Consider the following 19,565-nt stretch of genomic DNA (forward strand, 5'->3'; position numbering starts at 1 on the left):
TATGTGATAAAGAGTAAAGTTGCATGAGAAATCCATGTCCAGCTTTGCTCTGTATCACAGAGCTCTTTCTTGGCACTGTTTTGATGGTAATGCTGCTGTGGATTCTTTATGTGTAGAAACTAGACTGCAGAAGAGAGACCTATTTTCAGCCTTGGTTGCTCATAGCTCTTTTTTAAAATTCATTATAAGCACTTTACAGAGGGAGGCAAGTATTACTGAGTTCAGCAGATTAGTAAACAGAGGCATGGAGGGAAAAATATGCACCTGGAAAGTGTTGAAAGTAAGAAGAGATGTGAGCCTTTTCCCTGAGTAACAGCACTTGGATCCTGCTAAAATATCCCTGAAGGCAGCTGGCATGGTAGCCATGCACAGGGCATCTGCATTTCCTAAGCCCTCAGTGATAGGAGCACTGTCTTCAAGCCACCTAAAGCCAGTTGAGAACTGAAGTCTCACTTTAGTGCTAAGAATTTGCCATTTTCCCTGAACAAGAGGCTTATGTTACAGACAACCTGTACTGATTTGACAGCCTTTTTGTAGGTTGTACTTTTGTATGAAGTACAAAAAGTACTCACTAGTACTTACTTTTTGTACCAGGTACAAAAAGTTTTTACTTAGCCCCACTTTGTACTAAGTAATAAACTAATCAACTGTCAGAATTAACTACAGGAATAACAGAAGGAAGCATCCTTTATTCTTTGATGTATGTATGGGCACCCTCAGTCAGGATGAAGCTTTAAATTGGAGAAGCTGGAAGATAGGATTTCTTATGGAGCCCTGTTGACTAGTTTTGGCAAGCAGGGGAAAGAGCACATCCTCCCTCTTGCTAGGTGTTCCTCCTTCCCATCCTAGCCATGGCTGAGAGGCAAAGCAGAAGCTGGGAGCTACTGTATTGTTAATTTCACTAAGTGGCAGATGCTGGCACTTCCTTTCTTTCTGAACTTGTGGTCGTTTGCGGTAACATTGACTTTTGTAGTGCACTGGTTGCCAGCAGGGTACAGATGTTTCTTGTCAGCTTTGGCCATCTTTCAGGGCTATAAATATTACCTTTAATAAAGAGTAGTGGTGAAAGAGGACTATGATTTATAGTGAGGTGAGGCTCTGTGAGTTGGCATGGCTTTTGAAGCAGCAATTGTACATGAAAGACTCTGTAGATCGTGTTGGCTCACCTGAGTATGTATGCCTTGTTCTTGTCAATTGTTAGAGATGGGAATTTGGAACGAGTTGTGCCAGATTTGAATGGACAAGGTGTTTCTCAAGGCTTGTGTCAGGGTACTCTGTCATTTGCTTTCTTCACAAGTTTGATATAGGCCAAATTTAGAGAATTTCAGACATTGGGTAGTGGTTTTAGATAGGACTGAGGAGCATTTCCCACAACCATGATGTCAGGAGGGGCTTTTTTTTCTTTTCTAGGAAAACTGATGGCTAGTAATATTAGTGTTGTTGAAATTGTATTTACAGTATTAATTTTCTGCTAGGCATTGAGACTGACTGCCTTTTGTTATATCACCATTTTCTTTATCCTGAAATAAATGCAAACCAATGCAAATCCCTAGTTCCTGTTGAACAGGTTAGATTTCTGTTTTTCCCAAATACTTGATAAGTTGTACCTACAGGGTAGCTATGGGTGATTTCTGATGCTGTCGCAGCACTGAAAGGACAGAAACAGAGGTGGAACGGGCTATCTCTGTTCTGTAGATGTCCTCTTAAACCATGGATGAGAAGAGAGGTAGGAACCAGGTGATGATTTGTGGCATGTGGAATACCAAGTATTTTTATTTTAAGCTCACCTTATATGAAAATCTCATCTTTGAGGGGTCAATAAGTGACTAGCAGACATAGGAGTAAATGGCTAGACAATTGCTACTGGAGCACAGCAATCAGTTGTTTTAACCATGCCTTGTCAAGTCTGAAAATTACATTGGTGTGTGAAGCTGTGGTATGTTGTTTAAAGTGCTGTGTGTTCAAAGTCATCTTTAACTCATTCCACTCATATCTGCCCTGTGCATGACCCTTGCTGATCATTCATTAGCCCTGTGTAAGTGGGATTTTAGTAGAAAGAATCTCTATGTAGTATAAAAATAGAGAAATAATCATAGAAATGCTGTCAAGTGCACACACACACACATTTGCAGAGCTGAGATTTTGCAAAAAATTTTGTGCCAGTGTTAGAGAAAAGCTCTTCTGAAGTTGAAAGCCTGCCTTTGTGTAGGGGTGTGTATGTGTGTAAGCAGCTTTTTGGTGTGTCGGGCTCTTGTCTCTTTCATGGAAGAAGCAAAGCAGGCATACAGCTCAGCCAGAGCTTTCCTGTTGTACTAGAGGTGGGCGGAATCTGTAAGTGCATGATTTATATAGGGTGGCCTGGGACTGCCATGCTGAACGTCTTGACTTTGAGTAGCTGGTGAAGGAAGTAACTGTCCCCATGAGGGAGCAGAAGGGGAGCAAGGAGTTCTTCAGGCTGGCATGGGTGGTTTGTGTCTCTCATAATCCAAACTGGGTTCCTTGCTCTGAGTCCTGCTTTTTCTGGCAGTGCCTTCCCGTTGGATGTCCGCTGCTTGTGGGTGACACAGAAGCCACTGAAGGGTTCTAGTGATACTATTTTAGATTTAAGGAATTGTATTGTTTCCAGGACAACTAGGGGAGAATGAGGAAGGGACTTGTTCTGATTCAGCTTGGAGTAACTGATTATACTAGCTTAGTCATTGCATTTCTCCTGAAAAATGGTTAATTTCCTACTTTTAAAGAGGCCTCTTCATGCCAAGCAAACAATTGGGTTAAAAAAATACTAATGCAAGAAGCACTCAGGTGCAGTTGTAGGCTGATAATAGCAAAGAGCTCTCTGAAGTGAGCCCAGGTAGAGGACACTTAGCACAGTCAGAGGGAAGGTCTATATTTGGCTGTCTGTTAAACACCCTTAACTTCTGCTGACTGCTAAGTGAATGTACCTGTTCTACACTGCTCCTTCAATTAAGTGGATTTTGTTACTTGGCATCATGTTGCCTCTGTACAGTTAATTGTCTTCTATTCTAAGAGGAAACTAACGTAACCTTATTTTTCTTCTTTCCTTATTCTTTTCATTTCATAGCAATGCTGAACTACGGAATGTGCTGTTAGACTCTAGTGCAGCCATGGGGGGGAATGAACTTCAGGAGAGAGATGCCGCTGGAGCCCCTGGCCATGATCTCAGCAATGGCAGCAGCAGCAATTTGGAAGCAGCCAGGCGCCTGGCCAAGCGCCTCTACCATCTGGACAGATTCAAACGCTCTGATGTGGCAAAACATTTGGGTAAAAAGTATGTGCTGATATGAGGCCTTTGGCCACATTCTTATTGATCGTTCTGGAGGGGTTTGCTTCTGAATAACCTTTACTTATTTCTTCACTTTTCTTTAGCAATGAGTTCAGCAAGCTTGTGGCTGAAGAATATCTTAAATTTTTTGACTTCACAGGCATGACGCTGGACTATTCACTCAGGTACAGTTCTGTTTGTAGACTTTTTGTTGGCATTAAAATAACAGTTCTGTTTGCAATGTTGTCCTGATTAACATGGTTGTCCTTTTTGGATGTAAGAAGATGAAAGGAGGACTGTGGTGTATTTTGGGGACAGAGCTTTCCTCTTCTGTTTGGCTTGATGTGCTGCCGTACTCTAGTGCTACTGGAGTGGCCGCTGCATGGAGAAGGAAATATTTGGGTGGACCTGCTTAGGGATGTGCTTAGGGATGGTCCTTGATACAGAGAAGCTGGAGAAAAGTGTCCAGTCACTCTCAAAATAGGAGACTTGTAGTCTGCCAGGTGTCAGTGAGGAATTACAGTGTTGCTCACAGCTGATCTGCACAGACTTTCTGCCTGATGCCTTTTGGAGCTTACCCTGCTTTGCTGCAGTGCACTAGGACCAGGGTTTGATGTGGCTCAGTGGCTCCCCTCTCTGTGTCTCCCTGAGGAATCCAGAAATGTGCAAAACAGCAAAAACTTCTTCGTGGAAAAAGCTGTAGTGAGTTTGGTAACTGTCGGCATGGATGTTTGAAGACTCAGCTCTTCCATTTTCTGTCCTTTTTACACTGGAATCAGACCTCAACAATGTTTATTTTCAGTGCTTTTTTCAGAAGTCAAAACACCAAGTTTCTGTAACAGTGGTCTGTTAGCACAGTTGCTGGTATTCTGATGTTTAAGGGGATTGAAATGAGTTTAACTCATTTGACTGAGATTCCTTAAGTGGGAATTTTTTTCTAATGGAAATCTAGGAGGTGTACATGCCCTTCTCAGCCTTTTTGCAAATGCATTTCTGGGGATGTGATGGCATGAGACCATAACATATCCAAGGCACCCACAAAGTCCTGCCTGCTGAAGGCAGTGGAAATGGAACATGCCTGCACAAGCATGAACCTCCTGGTCCTGAGGCAGGGCGAGTGGAGCCAAGCTGGAGCACCCACTCAGCATGGGGTGGGAGCTGCTGGGCAGTGGGAGGTCTGCTGCTTGTTCCAGGTTTTAGTACCCCTGAAGCTTGATGTTAAATATACCCGTCTTTCAAAACGTGAAATCCAACACATAATTGCTTTGTGCCACATATTTAGGAGGTCTCTGCTCCCTGTAGATCTCCTGTTAATATTAATAGTTATGAGCTTCTCTAAAATTTACCCAGGCTTGTGTAGGACTGATGACATCTATCTTGCCATTTACTCGTGAAAACTGAGATTTCTGGGCAGGTCCCTTGACCTTCCTTTGCTGAGTGGCAAAACCAGCCTTCAGGAGGATTTGGATTGTCTTCTCCCCTTTCTCAAAAACTCCTGTGCTGTGTTGCCCTACATGATCATGTTGTCAATATATTGCAAGTATTCTTCGACCTCACCCTTTTACTCACTTCCTTTTCCAGTTCAGGCTGGATTAGTCCAGGATAAATAGTGAGGTTCTGTTTCCACCCCTGGGGCAGTCGGTTCCAGGTGTATGTCACACCTCTCCAGGTAGAAAACTGAGGCCTGCAGCCTGCTGCTAGAGGAATGGTGAAGAACATGTTAGCAATGTTGATGGTGGCACCACTTTTCTGCTTTGGACTCAGCTCGTACTGAAGTCCCAGCATGCTGGGCATAGTGGCATTCAGTGGTGGTGTGACTTCATTCAGGCCATGATAGTCTGTTGGTCCCTGGGCTTACACACTGACCATGAAGGACTGTTAAAGGGTGAACGAGTCTTGCTGACCACTCGCTGGCTCTCCAGTTCGTGGATCATCTCATGGATGGGGGTCACAAAGTCCCAGGTGGTGTCATATTGTCAATGGTGCAGTGATGTGGTAATGATTGGTACCTATTGTTCTTCAGCCCTCAGCAGTCCCAAAAGAGAGGGGTCCTCTGAGGTATTCAGGCAAGGCATTCAGCTGTCTCATTTCCTCTGTCTCCACAGCAGCTATCCCAAAAATCTCAACAACACCTTTTTGGGTCCTTGAAATACCCTCTTTTGGGGTAATCTAAGCTAAGGATGCAAGAGGCCTCTGGGCCAGTCACAGTGAGGTGTTTTTCATTTCCAGTCATGCTCTCTCCACCTTCCAGTGCAGTCAGCTGTTGGGGTCCCCTTGGCACCCCAGAAAGAGATGGATTCTGTCCCCACATATCCTGATGGCATCAGGGTACATCATGTGCTGTTGTAAACTAAAGCCTTACACTCCTGTGTGTTGGATGTGCCAGGGCTCTGGATCCACACAGTCCAATAGATCTGATTGTCCCTTTCTTCTGAAATCTGGCTGAGGCCTCTGTAATTCTAGTAATAGTACATGTTGCTCATTTTTTGTAAATATGAGCTGGAGGCCCCTTCAAGAGAATCAGAAGCAACATCAGCTCTTATATTAAAAATTAACTCTGCCCTGACCAGAACCAGGATAGGAGCACAAAGTAGGAAGGACAGAGAAACCCTGTGAACATTCACTTGTGTCTTCTTGTGAATTGGATTATTTGCAATACAATATGTGTGAAATTAAGTTATTACTAGACAGATCACACTCTGTGTGAGTGTGAGATTGTTGCAAATACAGCCTGTCTCTGACCTTACATCAGAGAGAAAAAAATTAAGGTTTGTGCATTGAGACTAGATAGATGTGAATGTTCCAGCAGTATATTCTGTTCCTCTCAGATCTGGTGTTAGTTTCAATCTCAGGGAATGTTTAAATTTGTCTATTAGACAGTCATTCTGTATGTCTTCTTACTTTAGATCCAGAAGTTTTGTGTTTTCAGTATTTTCTTAGAAGCAGCCTGATAAATGTATGCAGATCATCTTTGGCTGTGAGGTGCATTTTTCTAGTGGGAAGAACAGCAATGGGGTTAAGAGGAGGGATGGTCAAGTAAGAGAACAGAAGTGAAAGATGTGTCTTCCCCACCTCTCTGCACATGCTTGCTGGCTATATCCGGTGAGTGTGCCCAGATATGCATCAGCCCTACGCTGTGGGCTCTCATGAGCAAGAACCTCAGGAGGGCCAAGTTACTCCTCCTGCTGTTGAAGCTCAGTGGGAGATGTTGCTCTTCTGCCCTTTTGATCAGATATTTTCTGCAGGTCAGCTAGTCACACTGCTTCCTGACTGATGTGGTCCTGGATAAATGACAACACATTTGGTGTTAGCTGTGAGTGCTGTGCACTTTCTTGACTTCACCTAAAAGAGCTTCTCTGGTTTGGAGAGCAGTACTAATGAAGTAAAGTTAAAAGAGTGTTAAAAGTTATTGCAGGGGTGGTGGGAAATTAGAATAGAATAAGGAACATCCTGGATATCTTATTGTGCATCAAAAACACACGTTCAAATTCCTTGTCCAAAGAAAAAAAAATTGAAAGTAAGAACAGCTCTTTCAAATGGTGAGATTACTTATTATTTTGTATATTCTGTGGCTGAGACTAGTGGTAATTCGAATCGTCCTTCATTTACTATAACATTGGAGTTAACTGTACCCAGAATGATAGTCCAATTTCCTAGAAAGGCTCCTTGGAACCTAGTGTGCTTACGTACTTCTTGCTGTGATGTGTGCTTTGCTCTTTTGCACTGTGTGAAGCAAAAAGAGATTTATTACCTTAATTCCACTTTTTTTTCCACTCCTGATTTAGGAGTTTCTTTAAAGCCTTTTCACTTGTTGGAGAAACTCAGGAACGAGAGAGGGTTTTAATCCACTTCTCCAGCAGATACTACCAGTGCAACCCAAATGCCATTTCTTCTCAAGGTAATGTTTTTTCTAAAACTGAAGTCTTTACTTGTTACTGTCTTCCTTCATTCTCACCTTCAGCAGCAAATACAGTGTATGCCTGGAAAATGAAGCTACGTAGTCACTGTACCACACTTTAGAGGCTGTGTCTGGTAAGCATTGAAACCCTCAGTAGGAAAGGTGTTTAGGCCTTCTCAGTATAAATCCTCAGTTGTGGCACCTTCAGATTTGTCCTCAGTTGTAGTTTCTGGTCTCACTGGGGTGGGGGTACTTGTGCTCCAGCTGCACTCATGTGGACAAGAATAGGTCCCATGTCAGCCAGAAGAGAGGATGTTCACTTTCCACGCTCCATTCAGTGCTTATGTCTGCATGCACTGGCATCAGGCATGCCAGTTTTTGCCAGTTGTGGGGGTGAATTTTGGGTGCTGTATTCAGACCCTGGCATGGTTTCATCTCGACTAGCTAACATCAGTTAGAGTGCTCCTCCTTGCCAATGTTTTCAGTCAGTTTGGAAAAAGATGATGGAAACAAACAAGCACATAGATCAAACCTGGGAAAACTGGGACTGCAGAAGAGGACAAACTGTCTGTTGGCATAATTGCTGTGTTCAGCCAGACGTGCTGGCAGAGCCTTTTGGCCCTGCCATTGTAGCACACGCTGATCACACACTGAAGGAGGAGGTTGAAAAAGAAGGCAGTCATGGGTTTAACTATACCTTTAGTTGCAAGTGTAAGTGAGAAAGATCTGCTACATTTGGAGGTACCACTGTGCCTCCTTACCCCTTGCTTTGTGACCCCTGTTGCAGTTAGATGGTGTTTGGGCACTTTGTAGCTCTTCAGCTTTACTGGCTGTCATGCAGGGGAGAGAAAGAGTTGGTAGTAAGAACAGGATCTGCTCCTGTGCTGTCTCTCTCCTCTGCCTATTGCCTTTCTTATTTCAAGACACTGTAGGCAGTCAGGTAAAACAAGTGTGTTATGTTCAGAGTGAAATAATGACTTGCCAGATGATGGGGGTGCCTTACTCTGGTCCAGGGTGCAGGAGGGAAATTGCGACTTCAAACCCTGGGTAAGCGTTTAAATCTTGCACGCTTAACCCAGGATTTTAGTACTATGTGCACTTTGGGCACCACAATGTAAGAAAGATACAAAGCTATCAGAAAGTATCCTGGAAAAGGATATGAAGATGGATAAGAGTCTAGAGAGGAAGCCAGATGAGGAGCAGTGAGATCACATAGTTTGCAGAGCCTGGAGGAGACTGAGGGTACAGCTTCCTCACGACGCCTGGGGGAGGAGCGGGCACTCATCTCTTCTCTGTGGTGGCCCAGGAGCTGAGGGAATGGCTTAAAATGTCAACTGAGGTTTATGCTGGACATTAGGGGAGAGGTTCTTCTGTTAGAGGGTGCTTGGGCACTGGAATAGATTCCCCAGGGAAGTGGTCACAGCACCAGCCTGACAGAGCTCAGTAAGTGTTTGGACAATGCTCTCAAGCACATGGTGTGATTCTTAGGGATATCCAGTGCAGAGACGGGAGTTGAACTCCCTGATCCTTGTAGGAATCCTTCCTTGGAAAGTTGATTCAAAAAGGGCTTAAAGTACTACTAATTTTTCCTGAGGTGACCACAAAGAAGAACTTGACAAAAATTCCTCAAAGGTTCACAACCAGACTTTCCTAGCAAACCTTAGAAATTCAGGAATTTGGCAGAATTTAAAACAAACATTTAATAAAAATAAAGCATTTCACAGAACATTGACTTAGCAAACTTTACTCATCCAACATTAATTACCTATATTTCAGAAAATGGAAATTAGGAGTAGAAAAGAAGGAAAAGAGACAAAAAGAAAGCGTGAAAAACAAGATTTAGCTACTGGCCTGGATCCTAGTGTGGTTTCAGCTTCCATAAAATTCAAAGACAATAGGGACACAATCACATGTCTTGGGGTCTGGTCTGGCTTCCTTTGGCAAGCAACCCCGGGGGACTTCCAGTCATCTTGCCACCCCAGGGCTTGACTGGGGCTCCAGGGCAGGGTGTGAGGCATTGCTTTCAGTGTGACAGTGATTGGTGGCAGTTCTGGACTAGGGGCTCCAGAGAGTGGGGTGTGGAGCAGTGCGCCATCCCATTTTCTGCAGAGCTGCTCCCCCTACACACTCATTTCAGTTGTTTTGAGCCAGTAATCATTTTCTTCAGTCTCTCAGTCCTCCAACTCCATTCTGTGGTTCTGCGAATCTGGCTTATTGCTGAGGGCCTTGGCCACAGGACCAGCTTAGAAACCCCTGGAGTACTCTCTACCCAACATAGAGCTAAGGCAGCATAAATAACTGACTGTGCATCTCCAAAATTAGGTCTAATTGAGCTCTGAATGAGGACTGAGCCAAAGGGGGAGAAAACCAGGATACCCTGCTGCACCCACTCTTTACACATGAGCAAATGTATTTTACTTTTCCCTTTCTGCACTGAAGTAAATTAAGAAGGTCTTGATTCAGACTGTAATATTGGTATTAGCAAGCTAAGAGAGATAGCATAATTTCCTGTCTTGCTTGCTTCATCCATGGGTGCTGCAGGACAGTTTTGACAATTACTGAGAGATAGATGAAAGAAAGACTGTTCTGGTTTGGCAGCTGAGTGATGACCTCATTGTTCATTTATTTAATTACATGTATTTCTTGATAAAACAGATTCTTATAAAGGGAACAGACTCAATTAGTCTATGAGTTCTAGTTTCAGCTTCTTAAAGGTCCAGATGTGGTTTTGCATGTGACTCTGGTTATTTCTCTTTCTGCAGATGGAGTTCACTGTCTCACGTGTGCCATGATGCTGCTGAACACAGACCTGCATGGCCACGTGAGTGTGCATAGCTTTGTGTGGACTGCTCCTATATACACCATGCTGGGAAGGGGTGGTTTGTGGCAGTCTCCATGCTGGTGGCCTTCGCAGCAAACAGTGGCTACACTCCCAGGCTGTTGTCCTGGGCAGGCCAGGATGCCTTGATCAGTCATATGTAAGCTGGCATTGTGCCTGGCGTTGCCATAATATCTGAGCATACTCCCTGTCCTCAAGCCTGTCTTTCTGGTGTGCTTACCATCCTTCCTGCAGCAGGCCCTGACCACAAAGCTGTGCTTGGGATTGGCTTCCCCTTTACAGTATGTACAAACATATGGGAAGGCAGAATAAAGCGGAAGGTGAAGAAGTTTTGGGAAGGTCACAAAAGCAAGGTGATGCTTGCAGGCATTCAGTTGCAGGGGGCAGATCTGGTGGAAGCAGAATTTTGCACAGACAAATGATGGGTGTACTCAGAGCCAAGAGAATGGAGGGGGGAATATGGGCATGCTGAGTGGGAGCCCTATGTTCCTTCCCTGCACACCTCTCCCCACCGCTTGCCTGGGTGAAATAGTATTCTGATTTGAGTCCTCTTAGTCATGCTGCTGCAGGGTGCCAGCAGCCTTAGGATGGGTATTTCAGTACCCGTGGTGCAATACACCTGCTATGCAAGATGGGAGGCTTCCTCTGCCCTGGAGTTAGGATGCAGTGTTTAAAAACACAGGGAGCATGGCATGATAGATAGTATGCAAAGACAGTGGCTTCAGCCATGCAGCTCTGGGGCTTTTCTCTAGCCCTCCACTGCACTTGCAAGGGCTCTTCCAGGAAGGTGTCCCTTGGGAACTTTCACACATTAATGTTTCATTGGGCAGCAGAACGTGGAGGCACCCTGGCTCTGTCTTAATGGGCTGCTTAGCCCTGTGGGTGTGCTGGTGATAAAACCAAGACTTGAGTGTTCACAGGGAGTTCTGAGACCCACCTCCCATATAATTGAATGCCTTTGTCAGAAGGTTGTGGAAGCAGGAATGGGTAGGGAGTTGTGAGAAGCCTTTTTCTCTCACCCTTCCCTACTGAAGGGTGTGTCAGTCGAGTGTGATTGGGGGTACAGGAATGTGGCCCAGTTTGTCTCTTAGCACACATGGCTTCTCTTGAGCCACACCTGAGTCTTTCTGCACAGGTATCCCACTCCCCAGAGTGGTGAGCAGCCTGGGGCTCGTGCTTTACAGCCTGCCTGGCCTCACAGTCTATGGAGGGAGACCAAATAATGGTTACAGATCAGCCTGACAGCAATTCCCACTGCTCTCTGCCATGCTTTAGTGGGCCCTGCTGTCTTCAGTAGGTACTGGAATGAATGGTTTGGCTCTGACCGACCATTGCTGCTGCTGACTTCGGTTGTTGAATGTATAACTTCGGAGGCTTATCCAACTGACAGTTGACATTGTGTTGTTATGTATACACAACTGTAATATTTGCCAGACTCCTGCTTGTATTATGTCCAAGAGTGTCTCATTGTGTTCCCTCCAACCCCTCTGATTTCCTCTAATCTTGGTCTTCCTCTTACTGCTTTGCATTTTTCCACATAGGTGGTAAGTTTGGTGTTTTTGACTTGAAATGCAGCCCTTGCAGATATACCTTACTGTCTGTTTCCTAACAAAGATAATGCTTTGCCCCATCCTTACCAGGAATCTGCTAGAGCAGGAAGCAAATGCATCACAGGGCTTGTCTATACACTGAGCTCTATTTTTTATTGACACACTGATCATAAGCACAGACACTTCTATTTCACAGTCAGCTCAACTGCTTGTAGGGCTGTAATGCAGCTGCTCTGCCTTCAGTTCACACTTGCCTTTAACTCTTGTTGACAAACTCTTACTTATCCCCTTTGTTTTCCCTGTCTTGCCACACTTGTATTTGTAACTAAACAGTTTTTGCTAGGTGTGTCTTGGAAATTAATGCTTGCTTCTCTGCACAGAGGTCATCACCCACACTGGTGTTAGAGAGTTTTGAGGTATCTCTAGACCACCAGGCGCATCTTCTGGAACCTCTGTGGCACTGTATGAGGTGTTAGCTTTTTGTTTTGCAGCAAAACAACCATGCCGCATTGCCATTGGCTTTGGTCAGCATGGGGAAGATGCAAGCTGCCTGCGTGGAGGAAACAAATAGAAGTAGGCTGAAGTTTCAGGGAGAAAGGAAAGCACTTGTAAGTCTACTAGACCAGCTCCAGCCTGCACCTGAAGACTGAAGTTATGAGCTGTATTCTATAAGCTTTGCAACCACAGAGCCACAGTTACATCCTGTCTGTGTTCTCAGGAGCTGTCCTGTTGTGGGAAGCCATGAATGGTTCCAGAGTTACTGCTGCTTTCTTTCTGTGGGTTTGTGCTGGCTGCAGGCTATGGGGTCTTCCTTATTGGCTAGATGAGGCTGGTGGCCAAGATTTGGTGATTTTCCTCATCATACATTGAGGAAGATAAATAGAGGATGTGCACTTTAAGCTGTCATGTAACTCTTAACATTGGATGGCCTGTATTACCAACTGGTGCCCGTCTTTGGGCTCCAGTCATGTTTTAATTTGGGATCCTGCTCCTAGCCAAAGACAGAGCTCAAACAGAGCTCTTTTACTGTATTTCTACAGACAAAGCATGCTCTGACAGTTTAAAAGTCTTCACATCCATCTTCCAATTGACAGTGGTGCTATCCTCAAAGATACCATGACCATCACAGAGCCCTATTTTCTCTTCTGTCTATACCATGTTTCATGGCTCATCTCTGACTGCTTTTCTTTCCTCAGATTTCTTTGGTATCCTTTTTCATCAATGCAGTGTTGTAACTGTTGCCCGCACAAAAGGCTCCCCACATGCTAAGGAGGGGCCTTCTAGCACCTGGTACAGACTTCTCATCAAGTATAGACACGTTCTCTGGGGAGTGATGGAGATGGGAATTCAAGAGTAGTTTAAGGCAGCCTCAAAGCTCTGGATGTAGTTTGGCTCCTACACAGACATGTAGGGACAGCCAAACTGTTCCTTTGCATTTGTGGCTTATTTGGGCAACTTTCAGTCTGAGACTTAGACAGGAAGAGAGAAAAGGGGGCAAGCCTTTTGCTTTGTCAAAGCAAATGTCAAAGCAGCCTCAGCCTCTGAATCAGAAAAGGTAATGGCCATGCCTGGGCATTGCACTCCAGCTCAGGCGGTTGCCAGTGAAAGGGGGCATTGGAAATTTTAAGAGAAGGGTGTAGAAAGGGCCTCAGTCATGTGTTTCCTTTTGCCTCATGGCAGATTTAGGTAGAACTTTTCCATCAGAGGCTGGTAGAGCTTCTGGAGACACAGGGATATAAGGCACTATGCAAGTACCAGAGATCTTCACCGTTGTCCTCTTCATTACCCCCAGTATTAAGCTGGGTTTTTTGGGGGCTGGGTGTGTGGGCCTTTGGGTGTAAAAGTACTTTCTCTTTTCTAGCTACATGCACACAAGGATGCTCATCTATGAGTAATCTCGTGAATGCTTTTTTAGTGCTGCCTGCCTTGGGCTTAAAAGAGAGCAGAAAGATGCATTTAATCTGATGTTGCTCATTCCTGTCGTTTTGGAAAGCAGCAGGAATATGATGTTGTGTTTCTCTGACACTCCTTTCAGAACATTGGGAAAAAGATGACCTGCCAAGAGTTTATTGCTAACCTCCAGGGAATGAACGGTGGCAAAGACTTCCCAAGAGGGCTCTTGAAGGTAAGGAATTAACTGCAGAACATGGGTTTCATTTTTACTGACAGATGGTTCAAAACAGAACACCTGAATGCATTTCTGAATCTTAATTGTCAAACATGACAAGTGATGGGCACGTTTCTCCACCCTGAACATACATAATACATAATACATAATATATATAATGCTTATTCTCCTGTTTTCCCTCTTGCCTTCACTTTATAGTGAAAGAGACTCTCTGCAGCACAGAGGGGTGAAACTGAGCTGCAGCAGGTCTCGCCCCAGAGCTGTGTGCCTTATAAACTCACATGGTCATGCCAACCCAGAGTGCTGTCTCCTGATTACAGCAGCCAGAAGCAGCCAGTTGGCTCTAAATGCAAATACATAAAGGCTAAGGCTGATCTCTGTGTACAATCTGGAAGGCGTGTGTGTTTTTTCATCAAAGGTGCTTTGGGGTATTCACATTAGAGCTGGAGATGTAATTTCAGATTATAATGTGCTGTCTGGCACAGGCTGCATTGCTTCAACTTTTGTTCATTAAGTTTGTGCCAGGAGTTAAATCTGAAGAATGGGGGAAAAGGCTGAGCAGGACAAACCTTGTTTTATTGTCGGTAATAATGAGAATGTTTAGCTTCTTTTTTGTCTGATTGCTAGCATGAAACAGCACTTTGTTTAAATGAAGACAGGTAGGCGTACACTGGAGTTCATAATTTATTTATTTTTTTGTAATGGAAATAAAAATAAGAGACTGCCGCATCTGAGAGGTGACCCAATGTTTATTAAGGCAAATCAAATGAGTTGCCATCTCTTCTGAGGGTTTTGTTGTCAGGACCATTGTGAAATACAGATGTACCTGCATAGTTGAAAGCAGCAGAGTTTGTGTTCTAGTGTTGGTAATTTCTTCATTTTCTTCAGGGAGCTTTTTGTTGGGCCCTTCTGTGTCAGTTCTTACTAAGCAGTTGGGAATATAAATGCAACTCTGCTTTATTTTAGATTTAATGTCTTTAATTTTTGCGTCTGTATATCTGTCAGCAGCCACACTTAAATTATTTTTTCCCCCAAGGAATCTCCTTTATCAGTTTTCCATAGAGGGATGTGTTGAGATTAATTTGCAGTCTAATTACAGCCGTTACTGAATAAATAGATCTCCAGATTGCGTTTAAATAACCTGAGTGTACTGACAAGAGACTTCCACTGGTGCTCACCTGCTGTTTGTTTTCCTGCTGACAGAATTATGCAGCTAGAGCAGTACCTTGGTGTTTAGTTCTCACCTGCTAATGCTAGAGATGTCTGACTCTTCACCCAAAGCAAATAACCAGGGCTCAGGAGTTTTTGGATGTTGACAGACGGAAGAAGCTTGGTGTTGGTGTCCCACTTTGCTTAGGGCTTTCTGCCCTTTTCTGTGTGCTGCCTTGATGTCTTGGGGACAGAGGTGATGCCCAGCTTTGGTTTCTCATCTGGCTTGTCTGAAGATTTGATGAACTGACCCTTGTTTTTTACTTTTATCAGTAGAGGGGAGTAGAGTGAGTATGAGTAATTGTGCTACTGTGTTCACAGCAGCCATGCTGCCACTAAATGTGCAATTACAAAGACTTAACAGAAATTAATTTTTGCATTAGTCTCAATAAATTAAATTTATAGCACCCTGCTTCACCAAAGTGCACGTGGCTGCTGCATTAGCTGTGTAACCACTGAGCATGAGTGAGGTGGTGAGCCTTCTCCCAGTATTTTTGCCTAGCTGCCTGAGAGAGGAAGAGCAGTTTCCACAGGGTGGCAGTGTGTCCCTGTGGGAGTGAGGTCCTGAGCACCCAGTGGTGACTAATGCAGACCTGTGGTGAAGTGAGTGGGCTTTTCTGCCTCTGCAGTCTCCCTGTGTTCTCCTCGTGCCCCTGCTGCACCCTTGTATGAAGCCCTGCAGCTCTTCTGAGCCCCAGAGCAAAGCCAAGCAGTGCTGGAGGGGAAGGATGATCAGGGAGAGCTGGGTGTTCATCCAGGGCTTGTGAAGCTCTGCACAGCATTTATTGTGGATCCAGTTCCCAGAGTCAGGGGTGCAAATACGAATGCTTGGGCTATCCAGGAGACCCAGCCAACAGGCATCAATCAATTGCCTTCAGTCAATCCTTTCACCGTGAGTGTAGCGTGTAGCCCTGAATATTTTGTCTGCATAGGAAAATAGCACATCAAGGTCCAGACATCAACACATAACAAGGTACAAACTTTTGTGTGATCAGCCACAGAAAACTTGGGACATTAGATCAAGTTACTCTTTTTTTTCACCTCTGTGGGGGAGCTATCTCTATGTTTTATGAAGTTTTTTTCCAACAGTGAGAGCACTTTTGGTACAAACCACAAGGCCTTCATGACCTGATTCTCTATGTGTCACTAGTTGTGCTTTAAGAACAGATATTTCATTCTGATTTGAAAGTAGATATGGGAAATGCTAATGTGATCTTGCTCACCTTGTGTCTTGCTGTCTGTTCATTTAACATTGAAAAAGGTTTTGCTTTTGTATACCTGTCTGCACAAAGATTCACTGCCTTTCCTTTTTCCTCGCTCCTTAAATTGGATCTGAGGTTGCTTTTAAACTTAGGACCCATAAAGACAAATACACCAAACTGTGATTTACGGTGCACTTCTCCCCATGGGGTCTGCTTGTAGTATTCGTGTACTCATCACATATATATATATATATAGAAGGGGAAGGCATGGCTAGGATCTCCCTCCTTGGAAAGAAAGTAAAATCAGGCTGACATTTTTGCAGTGTAAAGAACCTCATGATTACAGTGTAGGAGTGGTTTCTTTCTCACATGCTCACACCAGCTTTAATCTGCTGTAGTGATACCATCTTCACAATGATGTGCTAGGAAATTGTACTGTGTGACCATAGCCTTCTTCAAAGCTGGGCTTCACTTGGAAGCTTGGGCTTGGAAAGAGCCTAATCTTGGCCATACATTCTCACTTCAATTCCTGAGGACATTGTGGTCCCCACAAATGAAGTGCTGGTATGGTGCTGGCCACAATGTTTTCCTCTTGTCAGCTTGAGACAAGGTATGTGGGATTCCACTCCAGGAAGGTGGCAATAACAAGCCCTTTTCCTATGTAAGGAGAGAAAATGTCTTCTGTGGTCCACAGAGAACTTGCAAGAAGGCATAACTGAGGAAATGGATCCCTGCTTTCGTTAGGCAGTGCTCTGGGCGGGGTACTCTGTTGTTAGGCTGTGTGCAAAGTACCACCTGTCCTGCATAAGTAAATGTCCTCTGCATTTATGGTGTCCAAGACACATCATTCATGGAATCATGGGCATCAGCCAACCTGTGACATGGGCTGACTGGTAGTAGTGCTGCCCCATGACATGAACACTGGATGTGGGAAAGTCATATCTGGCTATATGTCTTTTGACAGGAGGTAGCTCTTCACCGACCTGTTGTATCATCTGGGAACCTCCATCATGTTGAGGTAGCTGGGATGTTCTACAGGGTCTTGGCTAGACTCATCCTGTCCGGGGCTGCTGATGGAGATAAGATGCCAATCCTGCATAAAAGATCTTCTTTTTCTCAGAAGCAGTTTTTCGGATAGGCCTTATCTTCTGCAGAAGCACTGTAATGAAGTGACCAAATTGACTTCGAGTTGCTAGTGCTGAACTCTGCTGAAGAACCAGTCCTCCTTAAAATCATCTGAATTCTTGATCAGGATTCCTGGCATATGCAATTTCCTATAGAAGCTGTGAAGTAGGGTTTATCTCATGTTGCTGTCAGTTCCCTGCACTTTAATTAAGGGTTTTTTTGCCACTGTCTTTCTGCCTCCTCTCTCTCCCTCTTTTTCTAATTCCCTTTGAAAGCCCTCCAAAGCAAACACTCAATATAAAGAGAATTACTGACGTCTCACTTTATCCATTCCAATCATTTCAGGTATTTAGCAGAGAGAATGAACATCAGGTGGCTAAGTTCTCCCTGCGCAGCCTCAGCCCCCGTTGTGGAGAGGAACTTACACTAATTGGACTGCTGTGGGCACCCTAAGTGCTCTCATTAGAGTCTCTCTCTTCATCCTTTTCGTGGCTTTTTGGCAAGAAATTCCCACCTTCGAGGGAAACCTGATGAAGTCAGGGAGATGAAAGCGTGTGACAGCATGCCAGGATGGCCCTAGGAATACCCCACTGACTGCTGTAACACCCTGCAGTAGTGGGCAGAGGAGGGGAGGACTAGGTGTCTTTGCTCCACTAAATAAAACAGAGCTCTGCCTCCTTGTTTCTTTCCCAAAATAAAGGCTTTTTTCTCTTAAAAATATTTCTGTTGGAAATAGTATTTTTGGGCCATTTCTCATCTGTATGAAATAGAAGATCTGTTATGGAAGGCCTCTTTCAGCTGCTAGGAGACAAGACAGTCTAATCTGGCAGCATAAAAGTCAGGGAATGCAGGATGAAATCATTAATCCTTGTCTTAAACAGTTGTTTGTGAAAGCATCCTTTCCTTTCACTCTCAGAGGAGCCACAGGTCCAGTGACTATAGGTAACACCTGGCTAGTTAGTCTTCACTCTTCTCCATCCTTGCTGAGAACCTTCCTGCCATGATAACCTTTGTTTCCTTCAACTTGGATTTTTTGGGTGTTGTATTCTGCCCTATTCAAGAGCAATAACCATTTAAAGCATGCCTCAGCAGAACTGATAATTTGATTAGGTTATGATGGTGTGTGTATCGCTTTGTGTTCCTTCAATTATAGAGATTCCTGACATCTTCCTGCCCCGTTGAAATGCAAATATACCTTTTTTATTCTTTTTGCATTTCAGAAACTTACCTCAGTGCACATAAAAAGAAGAATCTATAATCTATGTATTTTTTCTCAAGTCAAATAAACGCAGGTACTGAGTTGAGGAAAGCCTCATAATAGGGAAAGCCTAATACCAACTGTGTCTCTGAGGAGGGAAAGCAGAACTTTAAACAGGGCTTAAAACATAAAAAAATTTGAAGGTGATATAAGAATTAGGATTACTCTGCATAGTCTAGGGGTGGTGCAAGGGATTGCTTATTCTACTAGGAAGCAGGCTGGATTTAAGGATGGACCTGTTTTGCTTTGACAATGTGCATTTCTCTGAATTATGTTTCCTCCTTCAACCTTTCTTTACTTTTCAATTGTTATTCAAAAGATCTCACCTAGCCTACCAGGCTTTTGTGTCAGCAAGGAGTGAAACCCAAGCAGAGTCAGCTAAGAATTTCCATTGCTACTGACTGCAATTACATGGCTCAATACTAGCCTCATAATGAGCGTTTGGAGGGTTAATTTTCATCTGTGGAGGCAAGTTATCGGTATTGTCTTGTCCAGGTTAATCAGACAAGGGAATTATTTGATGTTTGGCTTCTCCAGCCCGTCAGATAGCCAAGGCCATCACTTGTCTCCGACTGTAGCTGAAGTGCATAGCAGGTCTCAAGGATGAATGTCAGCTGTCAAGTGTGGAGGATACAGACCAATAATCTCCAGGAATGATGCACTCTGCCACTTTAAAAGAGGAATTTTGGGCTCTTTGCAGACTGGGAATTCTCTAATACAATGTCACGCATACATTTTGGTCCATATGACATATTACTCCCACCTCTATGTAGGTAGAAAACAAACTCTGAAAAACATTCTTTGATCTTCCACCCACTGATTTGCTTGAAATTTAAGTTCTCTGCTGCATCTCAAGGGAAGGAGGAGTAGTAATATAATTTATACCATATTAAAAAAAAAAAAAAAAAAAAAAAGGACAAAGAAGATGAGAGACCACCAGCTTTAGGATTATTGCTGTATAAATCTTTGGTATTCCTTCCTTCTGTTTGTTGCCACACTTTTCAAATAGTAGTGGACTATTCTCTCTCTGACCCAGCTATACTGTTTTCTTTCAAACAGGAGTATTAGGCTGT

The 19,565-nt window shown here is 44.0% G+C and overlaps 1 protein-coding gene across 3 annotated transcripts in view; it reads left to right on the forward strand.

Annotated features, from left to right (window-relative positions):
* Positions 1–19,565, forward strand: part of PSD3 (pleckstrin and Sec7 domain containing 3) — a 142,198-nt gene that overhangs the window by 37,831 nt on the left and 84,802 nt on the right. For all 3 annotated transcript variants that reach the window (XM_083882987.1, XM_083882986.1, XM_083882985.1), the window contains exons 5-9: positions 3,083–3,289; positions 3,388–3,468; positions 7,069–7,181; positions 9,944–10,002; positions 13,606–13,695. In XM_083882987.1, coding sequence (XP_083739113.1) covers positions 3,083–3,289; positions 3,388–3,468; positions 7,069–7,181; positions 9,944–10,002; positions 13,606–13,695 — 550 coding nt within the window. The remainder of the gene's footprint in view (positions 1–3,082; positions 3,290–3,387; positions 3,469–7,068; positions 7,182–9,943; positions 10,003–13,605; positions 13,696–19,565) is intronic.

The sequence above is a fragment of the Zosterops lateralis genome (genome assembly GCF_965231275.1).
Source record: "Zosterops lateralis genome assembly, chromosome: Z".
NCBI classification, from domain to species: domain Eukaryota; kingdom Metazoa; phylum Chordata; class Aves; order Passeriformes; family Zosteropidae; genus Zosterops; species Zosterops lateralis.